The 19,042-nt window shown below is 36.4% G+C and overlaps 2 protein-coding genes across 2 annotated transcripts in view; both read left to right on the top strand.

Moving 5' to 3' along the window:
- The window catches only part of LOC110835948 (retinal homeobox protein Rx), a 52,612-nt gene extending 41,291 nt beyond the window's left edge, over window positions 1-11,321 (top strand). The window contains exons 3-4 of the mRNA XM_022076679.2: window positions 1,076-1,166; window positions 5,973-11,321. Of these exons, the coding sequence (XP_021932371.1) occupies window positions 1,076-1,166; window positions 5,973-6,502 (621 nt within the window). The 3' untranslated portion in view covers window positions 6,503-11,321. The remainder of the gene's footprint in view (window positions 1-1,075; window positions 1,167-5,972) is intronic.
- Window positions 11,322-12,718: 1,397 nt separating this feature from the next.
- The window catches only part of LOC110827843 (uncharacterized), a 536,626-nt gene continuing 530,302 nt past the window's right edge, over window positions 12,719-19,042 (top strand). Inside the window, exon 1 of the mRNA XM_087354894.1 lies at window positions 12,719-12,903. The gene's annotated coding sequence lies outside the window, so the exon portion shown is untranslated. The remainder of the gene's footprint in view (window positions 12,904-19,042) is intronic.

The raw sequence follows: 19,042 nt of genomic DNA, 5'->3' as shown, positions 1-19,042 counted from the left end.
CCACCGCAATAAAGCGAATCATACGAATTCTTTGGTTTCCAAGTGCATATAAAAGTTATGTTTACTCTATACTGTAGTCTGTTAAGTGTGCAATAGAATTATGTCTAAAGAAACATTGCGAGAATTAACAAAATGTGACACAGAGACACGAAGTGAGCACGTGATTTTGGAAAAAATGGCGCCGATAGACTTGCTCGACGCAGGGTTACCACAAAACTTCGATTTAAAAAACGCAATATCTGCGAAGCGAAATAAATCGAGGTATTCCTGTACAAATTTGTCTGTTGTAAAAGAGGTGAAGTGAGATCACTTATAGTCTACGACCGCGGTTTTACCAATCGTGAATTTCAGTTTTCCATTTGCATCAACTTCTGTAAATCGCGGTGAAAAATAACTCTAAATCTTGTCCGTCTAATCACAATAAATTCTTATTAAATATTAAAATATTACAATAATTAACATTTAAAATATTAAATGATGTTTTTATTAAATATTAAAATATTACAATAATTAACATTTAAAATATTAAATGATGTTTTTATTAAATATTAAAATATTACAATAATTAACATTTAAAATATTTAAAATATTAAATGATGTTTCCATTAAATATTAAAATATTACAATAATTAACATTTAAAATATTTAAAATATTAAATGATGTTTTATTAAATATTAAAATATTACAATAATTAACATTTAAAATATTAAATGATGTTTTATTAAATATTAAAATATTACAATAATTAACATTTAAAATATTTAAAATATTAAATGATGTTTTTATTAAATATTAAAATATTACAATAATTAACATTTAAAATATTTAAAATATTAAATGATGTTTTTATTAAATATTAAAATATTACAATAATTAACATTTAAAATATTTAAAATATTAAATGATTAAATGATCATTTAATATTTTAAATATTTTAAATGTCAATTATTGTAATATTTTAATATTTAATAAGAATTTATTGTGATTAGACGGACAAGATTTAAATAATAAATAATATATAATAACTCTAAAGTTGCTAACTGCAGAAGATGATGGTCGCTTGACTGTTGACAGGTTTGGTTCCAGAATCGACGAGCCAAATGGAGAAAGCGAGAGAAGGCGATGGGTAGAGAGACCTCTGGGTTCATCCACAGCGATCAGCCAGGTAAGAGGTCTTCTGATAATCGATATTCCAGAGCCAAATTAAGTATGGCTTTGAGTTCTGCTGGGTTCTGGAGACGCCATACACGAATTGTTCCAGGCTCAGAGTTGACGGTGTCCATTAACCTGTTTCTTCAAGAGAGTTTACAGCGACGTCTCGTGGATTAAATGTAGCCCTTTGATGGGACTGGGAGAAGGTCACACGTTCACAAATGTAACCCTTAACCCCGATAAGAACGTAAGAAACATTCCAAGAGTGGATATTTCTTGGGAGCCAGCAGTATCTGGTGAAATGTCCTATCAAAGCCTATGTCGGGAAATATTCTTATGCGTTCTTTGCACGAAGTGGACAGCGATAAAGAATTTTGTTCTGGTCTTGTCTGTCCTGTCGAGTCAACCCGAGAACCGCTCTGGATGAATTTGGATGAAATTTTCATGTGGAGGTTGTGTAATTCTGCAAGCCATCAAAATCGTACTTTCGGATATCCTACGAGCGGTCATAACAAAATATGGATGACGAAATTTCGGTGGGAAATTTAATACAATCTAAACGCACGTTGCGGGAGAACGCATGAGGAAATTGTGTGAATTGAGGTACGGAACACAGTTTCCGAAGTGTAGTTACCATTAACCATCTCAGCACCAGATATTCCCTCGAAATAAAGTGGGCTTTGTCCCAGTAATGCATACAAATGCAAAAATCTTACTTTGCTGAAACAATTCTAGGAAAATTAGTGTATTATAAGTATGTAAGACATTCATAACTTTCAGTTGCATATATTAACATTTTAAAACTTTACGTGCGTTACGCCAAATACATGAATTTTGTTTACAGTCCAGTTTGTTACGTAATATGGAGAAATTAACACATAAAATGTTAACAAAGGCAGCACAGAGAGATGAGTTATCTTTACTTAAATACATAGGATTATAACCAAAGTATTAAAAACGAAAAGTCTGTAAAATACAAATTAACATACAAAACCTCAATAACCCAGTCTTCAAAAAGTCCTTATCTAAACAGCGAGATTTAACAACTGACATATAAAGAGTCCCAACTAGAAATATATAAGGCAAAGATGTCGCGCATTTAAACTTCGATACATGAAACATATAAAAACCATAATATCTAATAGATCAGCTGACTATTGCTTCCAAAATATTTTAGTTAATAAACATTTTTATGGGATATATTACGCATGACTCAAATACTGTACACTGAAACCAAAATTTCTGCTTTCAAAATTATTCACAACTGTTGACAGTAACAGATGGCAGCACTCTGCGCCCTCCGACCTGCATATCCTCCTCACATTTCAACACTTGAACACAATTCTTATATAAGTACTTGCCTTCTTTGTTCCACCCTACTCAAGTACAGGCGTACAGAACACATACGTGATTAAAAATGTATTTCCACATTTCAAATTTCGACTCCGGTTGAACACTTCACATCTCTTTTTATCTCTACGATGCAGAAGTCATCTATTCCACGTTTAATAAGTGTAAAGTCCACAATTATGACGCATAATATAAAGTGATGGAACTTACATTATCCTTTTATCTCACAAAACATTTCAAACAATTTTAAAGCAACTTCTTTTAACTGTTGGGCCCTTTTTGAACAGTGGTCCCATTCGAATTTATTTTACATTTGTGTTACTTTTAATTTAAAATTTGCCTTACTTTTAATAAACAGTTTTAACTACACCACTTTGTAATATTATCATAATATTTAACTTTAATTTTAATTTTATTTTAACCTGAAATTGGCATAACGTAAAAAGATTGGCCTGAGGATGGCATAATTGTATCGAAACATGTCGCCATAATAATGTAACATGAATTTTAGAATATTAAGTCTATTGAAGGTGTCAGTTGCTACGTAATAACATGCGGTCCTACTATACGAGTATATTAACCCTCTCAAGTCGAAGTCGATTTAAATATTTTAAAATTTAGCGGAAGAAAACATTACAGCGATCAGTTGGTTAATGCTCTTAAGGAAATTTTACCTGTTTATTCTAAGAATCATGCGAAACCCATAAATACAAAATACAGTAATTGATATCTAAAGCATGTGGTACATATAATTACCACTGGGCTTTACTCGATATTAGTCCTGTCCTACGATCAATATCTAACTACCTTCTTCTAAAATAATTATTAGGAAATGTAAATATGTAGTTTTATCATGCTTTGTACAATAAATATAAAACTTTTAATAACTTTTACGTAAAATCGATGCCCTGAGAATAGCGGAACTTCTCCTAAAATGTCTGGAACTTTTTAATATTATATTATACTTTGTTTTGTGTTGTATTATATGATTCAATTAAGTCTAATTATGAGTTACCGATACCACTTAAAATTAAAATTAAACCACACGAAATTTAATTTGAATTAAAATCCACGCTAGACGCCTGTTTGCTGCCATAGGTTAACATTTATGGGGGTTACGCTCGAATCTTGATGAAAATGACGAAGAAACACATTTTAATATTTTGGTCGTCGTGTTTTTATATAGAGGTTACCTACTGCAGTTAGTAACTTACGTGGTAATGCGTCCTTCCACACTCTTATGCTGTCGTATTGGATTACACATTTCTCCCAGGTTTTCGCTTTTGTGTAAATTTTACGTTTCTAAATTTTGTGTTAATATCTTACCTGTTCCATTAATTTTTATTGCAAAATCTTCTTATTAAATGGGTTAATAATGGCGGAACAAGGCTTCGAAACGTCTCACTCATTTCCAGAAAATTCTGTCTTCGTCAATATTCTCAAGGTCATTGGTTATGTAACATTTAAATGAGACTCAAATGTGGGACGTTTCGGCATAATGATGGCACAGGAACCAGTAAAGCGACTGTTAATGACACATTTGTTATCTCTGCCATTTGTATGTAGCGTAGTAATGAAATTACTTTTTGAGAATATTACGTATAGATCAAATCGCTAGAAATTACTCCGGGTTCCTGCGTGCGGTGTGCGTGATATTCGATGACTGAGCTCACTGATCATATCTAAACACAGATTAAGATATAAGTACTCGTTCCTCGTCATTAAGCGAACATATGTATCATAATGAAAATTCTGTGAATGTTAATAAGAAGTTTGTCACAGCGTTGCACATCCGTGAGCGATTTCAAATGACGGACAAAAGCGAAGCGTGGAGCGTAGATACGAGATAGCACTATACGTCCGGTCATGCGAGCCGATAGTTTAGCTCGCGTGAGAGTTCTGTTTTAAGTTGTATAATTGTATAGGAGAGTGGAACGGGAGACAGCATGATTGATGTCTGTCCTTTATTGAATAGAACCTGATTTATTTCCGATGCAGTTGTGTTTAGATGCTATATAATTTGTTATTATTGTCTTGTACTACAGGTAATTCTCGATTTACGAACGATTTCCGTTCCAAGACGTTGTTCGTTATGTGTATCTTGCATTCCTGAGCTTTTACGATACGTTTAGTATACGTTAGCAGCCATTTTAAAATATTAAAACCATGTACTAATTATCATATAATAATTTTCTGATAATTATTGTAATAAATACATTTGTTAAAAGTTTATTTATTTAAATCTTACAGTTATATTCACTATACGTTTGACATTTTGTTTTATAAGGAACTCTATCTATTGGCGACTTTAAGAATTTTTGAATGAATTATGACGTTCGTTATAGAAAATGTTCGTAAATCGAATGTTCGTAAATCGAATGTTCGTAAATCGAAAGTTCGTAAACCGAGAGTTGCCTGTACCGGTCTCAAAATCATTTTTTTAGAGTGTTCATCCAATAGTTTCCACCTGCCTCGTTTTTAATTTCATATTATCGGCCTTCGTAAGATGCACTCCGCGTTCAGGAGGTCAGTGGTTCTGACCCCTGCCCTTTCACACTGTCTTCATCGAGGGCTTTGTTGTTTTTCTCAGTCCCTACAGGTAAAATCAAAGGTAGTGTCTGAAAATGTCACGATCTATACATTTCCATTTTATAATTCGCACAATGACACTGCATTCGTCAGACTATGTCGACGTCACACTGCCATTTTTTTTTAAAGAAGTTGAAACTTTCCGTCAATTCTGTGCTTATCCGCCCTTTCGAACAGACTGGCTATGTTTTCGTGTCATTGTAAGTCCATCACACCTTCACACTTCAAAATGATCACATCCAAAATACTTAAGAAAATATCACAGAATTCGCACTGTCGATATTATGCGTAGAATTACGACTGTTTCTTCAGTGAAATGTCTTAAAATTGCAACGGAGATCATTTAGATGTAATACTTTCTCTAACAACCATTTTAAAATACGCTACACTTCGGGGTTTCATCCTCAAAATAAGAAGTAGCCTACAAATTGTTATTGTATATCAGATACAAGCTGTTAAAAGTATCGGAGTTCAAATAATTCGTGTGAGTTTTCCAGGTAAAAATTGTGAGAGATACAATTTGTTTCAGGAGAAAATTTAAAATAATAAACTCTGTGGTAGTTTGTGTACATTTAAATAAAATTTATATTTCGGCATATTCAATGGTAATTTGTAATTTCTGAACTGGTATTGTTAAAGATAATTCAAATATAGTGGGGGTTTCTTGGCCCCTGTGTCCAACAGGAACACTTTTCTGACCCGAGCGAGGAAAAGAGTTGGACCTCCCTGACATAAGTAATACTGCGTCTTGCATTGGTTTGAATCATTCCGAACAATAAGTGTTCTGTGATGTGTTAATACATTCATTTTTGTGTTGAGTTAACGTAACAGTCCATTGCCAGACCAAAGGCGTACGATTGAGTATAGAATATTGTTCCAGGTCTACCTGACTTTGGGGTACACGCCCAACTAGGGCTCCCTCCTCTGGCACCAGACCCCTTTTGGCCCAACGCGGCTGCACTCGGGTTTGGCCCGATGTTCGGGTTGGGCAGTTTACCTCCAAACGCCGCCGCCGCGGCTCTGGGGATCCCGTGGGGCGGGAAGAGTCCAACTCCAGGTCCTTTCCACACTTTGTTGTCGCAGTACGTACTGGCCGGAGGCGCATTGCCGCTCCCTGCAGGTCTAGGGCTTGGTGGTCTGGGCGGATTCACCTTGCAGCCACCTCCACCTCCGCCTGCTGCAGCTGGTTCGCCGCCCCCAACAGACGGAGAGCCTGCCGTCTCCAAGACGCCGCCGTCCCCAAGCCCCCCTCCGTGTTCCTCTACCTCGGAGACGAGGAAAAATAGCATCGAAGCCCTTAGGCTCAGAGCCAAGGAGCACCAGGCTCTGATCTTAGGACAACACCAGAGGCTCGTGGCGACACCAGCGGCCACCACGAAATCAGTGCCGCAAGTTCAGGCCAAGTCGTAAGAACACGTCGACTGTGATACGTGCAGTGTTTAGTGATTAGATCCAAGGACTGCGCCTCTCTGGAGGATGCAGGGTGCAGATACCAGAGCGATTAGCTCAGGAGATACGAAAGAACTGAGTTCTGAATGAAGACTAACCTCAGGTGACTTGAAGTACGTTGAACTCCTACCTTGGGTCTTTGAATGATAAAGTTTAGCTTAAGTCAGGTTCTGTGAACGTAAACTGGTATATAAAGTATTAGTTAAACACAGGAGAAGTAATTCTTCTGCACGTTTAACCCATTGAGAGAAGACTTTGTTTTGTCTACTTATATAAAATTAACTGATAGGAATATTGTTATAACAAATCTATCGCAGGACTTAGGTAGGCCGTAATATATGTTTCCCAAAGTTTAAACTCTTTTTATTTGTGTTCAGTTACATTTTACAGTCGTTCCGTTCCGACCTGTAGTCGAAATGTGTCAGTGGGTTGATGGTGCGTGAATTATGGACAACGCCCAACGCAGAGTAAGAACGTGGACTCTTCCAGGTGGCTATTGAAGTTTTACTGATTTCAAGGTCAGGTTTATTTTAACTTAGGCCCCCAAAAAATAAATTGTTATTGCAGTGTTCCTTGTAAGATAAGTTACTCATTCCTTCTACGTTTCCAGTCGAATAAGCGGCGTATTTATTACGTATTTGACGATTAACAATAATTTTCTATGCTGTGACTGAGTAAATGTTAGTGACAGATTCTGCACAATTTTAGTATCCGAGCGAATAATTTTCGGAGCTTGTTTCTTGGGGATGAAGAACAACTGTGGCTGTATTTGTGACGTGGATTCGCTGTCAAAGGTTGAGGATATATTTCAGATGGAATATTTGTAGAAACATAGAAATGTCGTTTGAAGCAGGATTAAATAAGAAATTTACATTAGAAATATTATTTGTTTATTTATTTTATATAATATCGGTGCTCACCAAAATGACTGAGGAGATAATTTAATGGAGTTAAATTGTGGGCGTTGGATGTCATCCTCTGCTGGTTTCTGAGGAAATTTTCCTTCTATCTATGATGAGAAGACTTGTAAGTCCAGTGATGAGATTTGGGGAGTATTTACAAAGTTCTGTTGAACTCATACGCACAAGCACGTCGTAGATCCAGGCGTGAGACCTCCGAACGAAGTCTGCGTATTGAAACACTTGTGAGATGTAACCAGTAAGTTGGTCAGAGGGTATGGGGGTTCTTAAGAAGGATAACTGTCCAATATAAAGACCTATAAATCAGTTTTTGTTTATATGTGTGTGGAATTAAGTCTTAATCTGGAACACTGCAGACGTATTTATGTAATGACGAAACATTATTTAGGGAGTAAATTTATTATAACAGTATTTTTACTTTGGAAATTAAATGTTCAGAAACCCAATAGTTACAAATAAGTCACTTGAGATAAGGCAGTATTTGTAATTATTAATCATTTCGTACGTAGTTCTACGCACAATTTCTATAAGACGCAAGTTAAGATTGTACTACGGAAAACGTAGGCTATAAGTTCGTTATCAGATGATTCTTGGTTAATCCTTTCAATGCTCAAGATGAGATATCTCAGTAGGATTTGACGGTGACTCTGAAGATGGCTGCCTTCTGGGTTGTAGCGCCGTGTAGTATGGTAGTTTACCCAGACTACACGGCTCTACAACTCAGAAGACAGCCATCTTCGTAACATATCTCGTTTAGAGATTTAAAAATATTATTATATTCTCATTTGGTTCCAACTTCTTATTAAAGAGTGTAACTGAAACCTAGAACGTAATTTAACATTTTGTGGCTTTTCAGTAATAATTAGCGTTGACATGGTAACGTGCAAACAAATACAAGGTTCATCATTGGTTTAAACATCACGACATGGAGAGAATATGAAACTTACTTAACGAAGACTTTAGTTAAATTTTGGGTTAAGGCATTATGTGCGTATATACCACGGAATCAGGAAGACAACTGAAGAAAATTTAGAATTTGTTGATTTTAGGTTATATTCAGTTAAAATTATATTTTGTTTTCTGTTTAAACAAGCCTCGTGAGTTAAGACAGCTAAGTCAATAAGGCGACTCATTACAGATGGACGGCCAGGGTTCTGATCCCGAAAGGTTAAAAATTACTCTCATGCTACAGATTTTGTAATTTATTTTTTCTGATGATTGTGTGAACATATTTTCGGGGAATCCTATAGTTGAGTGAACAGTTTCCGCATTTTTTACTGCAGTTAAAAGTTAAGTAGATCTGTTACCTTGTACCTAATTTCATTTTGAAAAGCAAAATTTAAAAATTTTTGACTTGATTTTTAAACGTGCTGCAAATACGGGATGTGAACGTGTTTCCAAATCACTATCCCAGTTTTCGAAAACATGCCATTAAACATTTATTTTCTTTTGTGCGCAGTTTAAGATCTTGAAGTAATTTGAAATCATTTCGAAGAAATATAACAGTTGGAGGACCGGGCCCCGTTGAAATGTGATAGGTCCTTATCCAGTTTATGCAAATTCCACCTTCCTAGTCACATACAACGTACCCATTAGTGTAGTATGGTATTTCTGTTAGTGTTATACAAAATGATAAAAAAATTCACAAAACCCATATTAAAATATTTATTAATAGCTTCAATTCAATACAGTTAGATTACATTAATAAACACGCAGTGACGCCATGTTTACACGTCACATAACCTCCTCGCGTCAGTCCCGTCAGTTGTCTTCCAACACTCGAAGAGTAAGGATGTCCTTTTAACAAGTGCAACTCTCCTGTGCCAAACAAGTCGACATTATCATCTGTTACCATTTAGCTTAACTCCTTCAGGGGAAGATGATTATATTTCCACTTTATTTCATTCCTGTTTGGTTTCTAGAATAATTACCCCACTCTCTTTAGTATAAACCCCATTTAAATTTTCGTAGGAAAAATATGGCCCATTTTAGACCCAAAAATGTAGAGCCTAGTGCTTTGGGTTGTAATATGTGGTCTTGTGGTGGTAACCAAAGTTTCAGAGTCAACTATCGCCTCCATCTTCAGAGTATACGTTACTTCAACCGTGAAAACGGGCTTAATAACTTCGTCTAAACCAGGACTTCACCATATCAAACCAAGAAGACGAAATCCGTGCCTCAGAAACGTTGATCGCAGAGAGTAGTCAGTAATAAACACTTAAATTTCAATTCCACATTACCAAAGTGTAGGCTGTAAGTTAATAATGTCTCAATGCAGGATCCGTTATCTGCAGTGATGTTTGAACTTGCCCGACAACAGCCAGGAACTTCCCAAGTGCGTCTCTTATCAATTTCACGCGAGACTAATATTACACTTAATTTATTCTATCCGTGTTACTATGGCCGCCGGGAACCTACAGGTGTCCAGCACCTGCCTCCCGCTTTAAAGACGCGAGCTATATACCTATATATTCAGCTACAGGGGTCATTCTCCGTGATTTCCCTCACCAAAGTCGCAGAGGCCTTCACCCTAAGCGAACCCACCAACTCTGGGTTCAAATCCCTTGTCATTACTAGTAGCTTCATCGTCAGAATCGGAATCTCATATTACTTAAGCTTCAATTTAATCAAACTCAGACGACGTCTCGTGTTCGTGGTGAGATGACACGAAACTGGTTGTGAACTAAGTACAGAGAGTGACGCTTGAGAGACTTCTAATTCCAGCTATGATAACGTAACGAAAAGAAAGGAAAATGTTTAAGATACGTATTGCTTTTGAAGGCTGCGTGTTATGTTTGTCAACAGGGTCGATTTTCTACAGTATTTAGGCAAGACGTGACCCTTACATGTCTACAGACGCAATCGGTAAAACTTTGGGTTTAGTCATATTACATTCTTTCTCACATAAATCAAAACAGAAATCCGAGCAGTGCATGCTACGCTGCATGATTATATAATGCAGAAGCACATTGTGAAGAAGCAGGTGTTTTTCAAAGTGAGCTTAAAAAAATTGAAAGTATATCACTTTTCTTTAGTAATTTTCAGATATATAGTTATACTCTTTGATATTAAGATCTTTCTCAGAGGCCCCTGCTGCCTCCATCATCAATACGATTAGACATCACTCATCGCCCTGATGATGGAAGCAGGAAAGACCTCTGAAACGTTGGTAGATAAGATGATAATTATTCTTACTGTATATCAAATGAATAGTGAGGGAATTATGAAGTTTATAGCAGCATGTTTCATCTGTAAAGACTGAGGAAACGCACGATGGACCTCAGATTAGCCAGCGACTAGTCTTGAGATTCGAAGTGAGTGGCTCTCCCATGCAAGTCAAACCGTTTTACACCTCGCTTTGTCGGAAAAGGTACTTACGAAGTCAGTTGAATGTGAAACAACACTTTGGAAATCCCTTTTCGGCTATCAGTGTTATGATTCCATACTGTTGAACACGAATCCTTCCCATGTTACGAAATATTCTTCCCTTGCTCTGATTTATGCCTGATTTCAAGTACTGAAAAGCCACAAATAGCACTCAAAAATCCATTTCTAAGGGCCAGTGCTTTTGACAGAGTTAACTCGTGCGTAGCACTGAAAGGGTTACGTGCTTGTCACGTGACGTTCAACAAGCAGGCTGTGAACAACTCAGAGTATCTGTTTGCATCTGCCTACCAATGGCGTCTGGAGTAGTGGCTCTCAATACCAACCATTATTGTATATTTATGTATTACTGCTGTATTTATGTGACAAAAGTTCTGTACAGTATGTATCGTAACATTGTAAACAGTTTCCAGTATGTTCTCTAAACATACGGGACGTTTATATCATGTATAATAAAGAATAGTACATTGTACATACCTTTTAGTGTTTAATTTCGTATTTTCTCCATTAATTCCTTTTTAATAATATACCACATCTTGTGATCTATATGCATAAGGTAGTATATTTGCGTCATATTGTGAATTAGGTTAATATTTTAATATTTTCCATCAAATCACAATTTTAATAAGATAATTTATACCTAATTTATACCTGAGGACGGTTAAATGTAACCGAAACATGTCGTAAGAGACGTTCCAATTTGTAAATCGATCATTCGATGCGGAACGTGAAATGATATTTTAAATATTTTATATTTTATTATCTTATTAAAATTGTGATTTGACGGAAAATATTAAAATATTAATCTATATGCAGTTGGATAGTTATCTTCCTTGTAATTGTAAATATCTTATAGAATATTATTTTATTTTATATTTTGAAATAACTTGTTGCTTAGGTACAAATTCTGACTACGTTAAAAATGCGGAATATAACCTCTAAATTTTAATATTGCTATGTTTACGTCTTAGAAACAATATTAAAACTACTACCACTGTTTATAATATTAATTATTGCCAGTAGTGACTTTTTTTCCCCTCAAAATTATTAACCAAATTCCGTAGCGCGAGCAGATTCGTGAACATTTTGGCAATTCATAGGCCCATATACGTCGTACAAGACACGTACACAAATCACGAGGTTTTTTATCTGATGAGTTACCAGAGTTCGAGTACCACAAAATTTAGACTTTAATTTTTTTTTCGTTTTACTGTGTTAGCCGAGTTCAGACGGTTAACAAACGTTCCGCCCCTGGAAGAAATCTGTTCAGTTGAAGGAACTTCCATAAATAAGTAATATTTTATATACAAACAGGGCCGACAACTTAAAAGTTCAATTTAAACTTTTACGGTATAACCCTTTGTCCTGTTCTAATTCAGAATGAACTGAGTCTATGAATCCTTTTGAACTCCTCATAGAACGAGGCATCTCCCTATTCAGATGAGCACAACACAGTGCAATTGGGATTCGAACCCACGTTCTCAGCGTCAAACAGAACAAGACCGTACTCACCTTAAGCAGTGCGGCTGTTGTAATCGGCTTTTAAACAAAATTGTTTTTGTTGTTATTATTTAAATTAGTATTAATTAAATATAAAATTACCTCCGCTGAACTGGGCTACAATGTACAGAATTAATAAAAGTTCTTTGTTATTGTTTCTGCATTATAATTGCTACTCTGTAACGAAACTGTCCTAACTCTTGTAACTTGAGTTGAGCCCAAGAGCTAGCATAGCTTCTTCTAACCTCGAATATTTCCGAACTCAAACCGAATTATGACGAATGCAAAAAACTTGAACCAATGAGCGAAGTTCTGTCTTATATTGGCTTGAAGGTCATGTTAAATCTGGGATTGCTTGTATTCATCAGTTAAGTGGTTATAGTGATACGATTTCAGTGTAGTGCATTTGAAACAGTGTTCATTGTTGTGTTTTACAACAGTTGGAGTTATTAATCAAGCTGTTAACAATATAGAAGAAATGCAGTGTGATACAAATGCAAGCAACGCGAGGCAAGTGTCTTCATGCAACACAGCGACTTGTGGCTGGCTACAGATAAGGTATGTGCATAATGGACAATGGTGATCTTGATGGTTTCAGTTCATGTACACTTGAGCGGTGTAAGCATTAGAGAGTTTCAGCAAATATTACGTTTTACTGCAGTGGTTATCAACTTTCTGGTGCTCGCGACACACTTTGAATATTCGTTTATGTGTTTTAGCTTTGAACTAAACTAAATATTGAGGTTAGGTTATTCGTAATTTTGCACTTATTTCTAAGTGGTTTTTCACTGTAACATTTTCTCGTGACATAATATGTAACGAGAAGACATATTATGTTTCCATTTTGACCAGTAGACCGGTGTTTGTTAACAACCTCAGTGTTCGTTTTCCCAAACGTTTTCAGTTGTGACGTGACGTAGTTAGTACAGTCACCGAACAATATTATAGACTTCACTGTGTTGCTGTGGCAAAACTTTTTATTTTAAGTTCGATTTATATTTAATTTTATTCGGGCATAGTTTAAGGGCTAGGTCAGTCGGTTTTAAACACAAGAAGATTTTTTTTATAATTCAAATTGGTCAGTTACATTTAATCATTTTTTAAATGTAGGGGAGCCCGGGGCAGAACGGGGAACTCAATCTTTGGAGACACATGGAGGAACCTTGTGTGGATTTATCGTCTATTTGATATTTAAAACGAGTAATAGTTTCGGTGGTTAATTGGTTGGATTTAATTTAATAATGCGAGAGAGGAGATCTTATTAAACAGTGTTCCTGAACATGACTGTCTCGTGGGATATACGCCGTTTAGTCTGGTAGAAGTTGACATTTTCATACTCGCTGCTTTGAGAAGCTGAAATATAACAGAGTGAATATTATATGTGTTCCGTCGCTGTACGACATCTCGTTCCGTCAAATGTTTCTACCTAACTCGAACAGTGTCCCACTGCAGTATCCACGATCACAGAATTCTGCATTAGCCCGGAGTGTTGTTAAAATGCGCTATAAAGCATATCATTAGAAGGTATGGAAGTTTTACGTTTGTAAATACGAGGTATATATTTAATTAAAATGTAGTATTTTAATAAATTTAAATAAAATTCAGATCCTACAGTGTTAATAATAAAACTTATGGACTGGGAGACTACGTAGACGTTTATTAAAATATTAATTTTATTCTTCTCTTTGAACTTCGTGGCCTATTGGTTAGAACTCCTGATTCGTATTCGCGATGTCCCAGTTCAAATCTCGGCCCAGAGAAAGAGACTATTGGGACAGAGGTCTTTCGTGTGTTTCCTCAGTGATAATGGTTGTTGTTTTATGTAGATTTGGTTCTCAGACGGTACCAAGATGTCACAATTTAGGTCGGTTTGATATCTGCTGTGTTCGCTGACTAAGATTTCGGAACAAATACGTTTCGAACAGACAAAGAACGATTTCTGTAAATGAGTTTCGTAAATGAAATTGATGACAAAGTCCAATTATTCTCTTATAAATTTTTAAATTTGTTTTATAATTTTGGGGCTAAGGACTGATGTTCTATAAATTTATTTTCTGGGCAGTAAATACGATGCTTTATATGCGATGTATTGTGGACATCTAAGCATGTTCAATGAAGGTTATCTCCCCCATGGTCGTAAACCTGAACAGTCAAATACGTAACGTAAATAAACAAGCAAGTACGTGTCTTACAATACGTACAGAGTACATTTTTTTTTTTAAAAAAAATAACACCAGCCTTTCTGTGTCGTAGAATACTTTTAATAATGTAAAGTACAATATTTTATTTGTATTCATAACAGTCAGTAATATTCAACGCAGTACACACTAAAATTCTGATTAGAATTTGGTATGTACGATAATTTTAACACCTGATATTGGCAGGAACGTGTATTGTAGAATAAAGCATATTTAGCGTTAATCAGGCTATTAGCCATTTAAATTAACGCTACGTACGTAATAAACAGTGCATTATGATTCCTTAGCTTGAAAGAAATTGATTAATTCTATTGAAGTTATTTAAAAATGACTTTATATCGCGAAAGCTGAAACTTTGTATACAATTTTGTACGGTGTAAAATTCGCTTTTATGATAAATATTTGTGAATAATTTTTATATTTTATTTTATTTTAAAAAAATTATTAAATTTTTAAAAAAAACTTATTTCTCGTGCGTTAAAGTTCATATTCAGTACATATTAATTTTTAAAAAAATGTACTACTCAAATTAATGTTGTTGATTCGTAAAATGAAGGGTATTTACCTATGAATCGAAATTATAAGTAGGTTTAAGTGATAAATTAAACTTGTCTCTAATAGTTAATGCAATGAGCTGTGATTCTAAAAGGGCCCAGCGTAATTAAGAATGTTCTTTATAATTTTAGTTTCTAGGTCCGTATGCAAAATCACAAAGAGAAAAGCAGACAAACATTTAATAAAAACTGAAACAGATCGGTGTGTACAGTTTGTCACAGACGTAAATTCAAAGTCTCTCGACACAATGAACACGCTCTGAAATCTTTCATCTCAAACAAAGCAGATCGCTCTTCCTAGAATTTGAGCTTTTAATTTCACGTATTAATGAGTTGTGAATTCTGTTTTACACATTCATTGCTGTTATTTAACGTGATGTTCGTAGAATTAATAATTAGATAAAAAAAATTTAAATTAAATGTTAAATTTATTAGTCGGAGATAAAATATCTTATCCACAGTAAAAACCTATCACATGTCACCAAAATTATCGAAGAAATCTCATTTGTCAGTTATTACAGCAAACCCTAATGAATAATTAAAGACAAAATTTAATGATGTCCTCTGACCTACGTTTTATTAACTTGGTATAGATAACCTAACTGCAAACCGATGGTTTAGACCTCTACACATATTTTATTAACACGCTTAATGTTTATTTAAACCTTGCAGGCAACAACGTTTAAAGAGTAAATGTATCCTGCATGTATTTCGGATGCAGAAAACTGCATTCTACGTATCAAACCTTAGTAACACTATGAGATCAGTCAGATGGCGATCCTTACAATGTTGAAGGCATCCCTTATTGTTGTGGTGTTGGAAGATTTATCAGTGCGTACGATAAAACCCGAGCATGAAACATATATTAGTTTACTTCAAATTTTCACAACCGATGTCTCTTGGTCTGACTGTACTTTAGACGTCAGTCACGTGTCTTGTCAATTTAATAATTTATTATTTAAATTATAACAACCTTAATATTTCCTCTGTGAAGTTTTTCGTTTTGTAATTTAGTACATTTTATTCTTAGAGCCAGGGAGCATTTTTTCTCTTAGTTATGATGAGGTAGGTCTTCGCTGTCAGGTATTGGTTGGGAAGCCTGAGGGGAAGAGACCTCTGGGGAGACCTAGACGTAGATGGGAGGATATTTCAGACGGGATCTATGGGAGATAGGAGTTGAAGGAGACTGGATTTTGTTGGCCCAGGACAGGGTCCGGTGGAGGGCTTTGGTTAATTCGGTGATGAACCTTCGGGTTCGGTAAGCCATCTGGTTGGTTGGGTCCACTATTTGGGAAGCCTGAGGGAAAGAGACCTCAGGGGAGACCTAGACGTAGATGTGAGGATGATCTCAGGCGGGATCTATGGGAGATAGGAGTTGAAGGAGACTGGATTTTGTTGGCCCAGGACAGGGTCCGGTGGAGGGCTTTGGTTAATTCGGTGATGAACCTTCGGGTTCGGTAAGCCATCTAGTTGGTTGGGTCCACTATTTGGGAAGCCTGAGGGAAAGAGACCTCAGGGGAGACCTAGACGTAGATGGGAGGATAATCTCAGGCGGGATCTATGGGAGATAGGAGTTGAAGGAGACTGGATTTTGTTGGCCCAGGACAGGGTCCGGTGGAGGGCTTTGGTTAATTCGGTGATGAACCTTCGGGTTCGGTAAGCCATCTAGTTGGTTGGGTCCACTATTTGGGAAGCCTGAGGGAAAGAGACCTCAGGGGAGACCTAGACGTAGATGGGAGGATAATCTCAGGCGGGATTTATGGGAGATAGGAGTTGAAGGAGAGTGGATTTTGTTGGCCCAGGACAGGGTCCGGTGGAGGGCTTTGGTTAATTCGGTGATGAACCTTCGGGTTCGGTAAGCCATCTAGTTGGTTGGGTCCACTATTTGGGAAGCCTGAGGGAAAGAGACCTCAGGGGAGACCTAGACGTAGATGTGAGGATGATCTCAGGCGGGATCTATGGGAGATAGGAGTCGAAGGAGACAGGGTCCGGTGGAGGGCTTTGGTTAATTCGGTGATGAACCTTTGGGTTCGGTAAGCCATCTAGTTAGTTAGTTAGCGACTACCAACGTTCATGTCGTCCATCCTCCATTTGACACGTGAGTGAGTATGGAGCGACGTTTCAACTATACTGAAAGGGGAAAGCCAATTGACTTGGAGGGGGAAACCACCCCAGAGCCACGTTGTTAGCCGCATGGACCGTCCTGGGAGCAACCCCGGAGATAAGTGGTGAGAGTGGCCACCAGGGGAATAGCACGGCCTAGTTAGAAAGTAAGATTTGGTCGGAGTAAACTGAGACTGCTTATGGTTTAATTTTGTAACTGTGTTTTGATGACCGTCTTAAAGACGCAGGCTAAACTGTGAGGGGGAAAAAGTTTAATTGGAAGATCAGGTATAGGTCGGATGATAATACTCATATAAATAGGTCTACCTCCGTAGAAAGTGCTAACCAACCAACCAAAAAGCTTACTAAGATCGGATAGGTGACACGAAATGTATTGCTGGAGATGGTAAACAGAGAATTATAACTAAAACGGGGGTTAGTTTACGCTAAAGGGGGTTTTTGTCGGCTGAAGCCTTGACTATTCAAACTATGGTCTGTTCCTGGTGATGAGAGATTATCCCGTCGTGTCCTCCGTGGGGTTCTTATAGCTCAGGATAGAGACCAGTAGCGGGCTCTTGAAGACTAAGTCTTTGTCGCCCGGCTGAGACACGTCGGTCACATCCCGGTTTACGTGTCTTTATGTATGCACGTGTTCGGCGCGTTAGAGTTATCTGGACGTCCGTCTGTCGGCCAGAATGTGAAAACTTAAGAACTACAGAGTATAGTTTCGTGGAACCTGTTTTATTTTACATGAAAAACTACATCCAGTTTTATGGGCAAGTCACTGAGCCCTAAAGTGGAGAATCCCTGTTCATACAGGCGATCGCTTTGGGATTCCCGTACTCTGCCCTCTCTCAGCTAAATCGTGAAGGTCGAACACCAACTCTGACGACCCAGGAGGTATCGTTCTGTTGTGCGAACATTTCGTAGAATGTTCGTTGTTTAGGTGTCACTTTGACTTGATTCAGAAATAAAGGAAAATTGGAAAGTTGGAAGATAATTAACGTCCCTCGACGTTGGTAATTACAGACCTGGAGGAATTCTTAACAATCGATCTTCAATAATTTACGTAATTAACCCTTATTTACGAAATTTTGAAGGATCTTCAAACGCATTTTTTCCTAGCAGCTGCATTATAGCGAATAATTAATCCATATAATTCAACTGTTTAGTGCTGTAATAAATAGTTACTTTTCTATGTTATTGAAATGATTTGTCGTCATTAAACGATCAACGAATAAATGTATACTTTAGTTATCGTTGAAAGAAAATCTGATCTTGTACGGAATTACAGTTTTTAACATTTAGTCTATTTGTTTAAATCTTGTCAGTCTAATCACAATAAAATTCCTATTAAATATTAAAATATTAAAATATTACTATAATTAACATTTAAAATATATTAAATGATGTTCTCTATCGAAATGTTCTATAGTAATATTTTAATATTTAATTAGGAATTTTATTGTGATTAGACTGACAAGATTTAAACAAATATATATTTATCACAATATGACGCAACTTTATCATCTCATTTAGTCTATTGTATAAAATATTCCATTTACGTGTTACGCGGCCATCAAATCAAGAAATAGAATATCTCCACAATACTTTGCTGGCACTCCTAGTGGGGGGGGGGGGGGTGTTTCCTGAGTGCAATACGACGTATCCATTACAGAAGAACAAATTATATTTAATGGGCTTGACTGGTGACGAAAACCCGTTTTAGCGGGAGATTTGCTGCGAAATGTAACCAGAACCGTTTAGAATTAATGCTCTTTTTAAGAAGAATATTGTGGAAATGAACATCCGACTAAATGGAAGGATGTGCTACCAGACGTA

The sequence above is a fragment of the Zootermopsis nevadensis genome, unplaced genomic scaffold, assembly GCF_977971745.1.
Source record: "Zootermopsis nevadensis isolate Lab colony 2312 unplaced genomic scaffold, Znev_1.0 Znev_ptg000024l, whole genome shotgun sequence".
NCBI lineage: Eukaryota > Metazoa > Arthropoda > Insecta > Blattodea > Termopsidae > Zootermopsis > Zootermopsis nevadensis.
The sequence above is the reverse complement of the archived record's forward strand: the minus strand, read 5'-3'. Positions and strand labels throughout refer to the sequence as shown.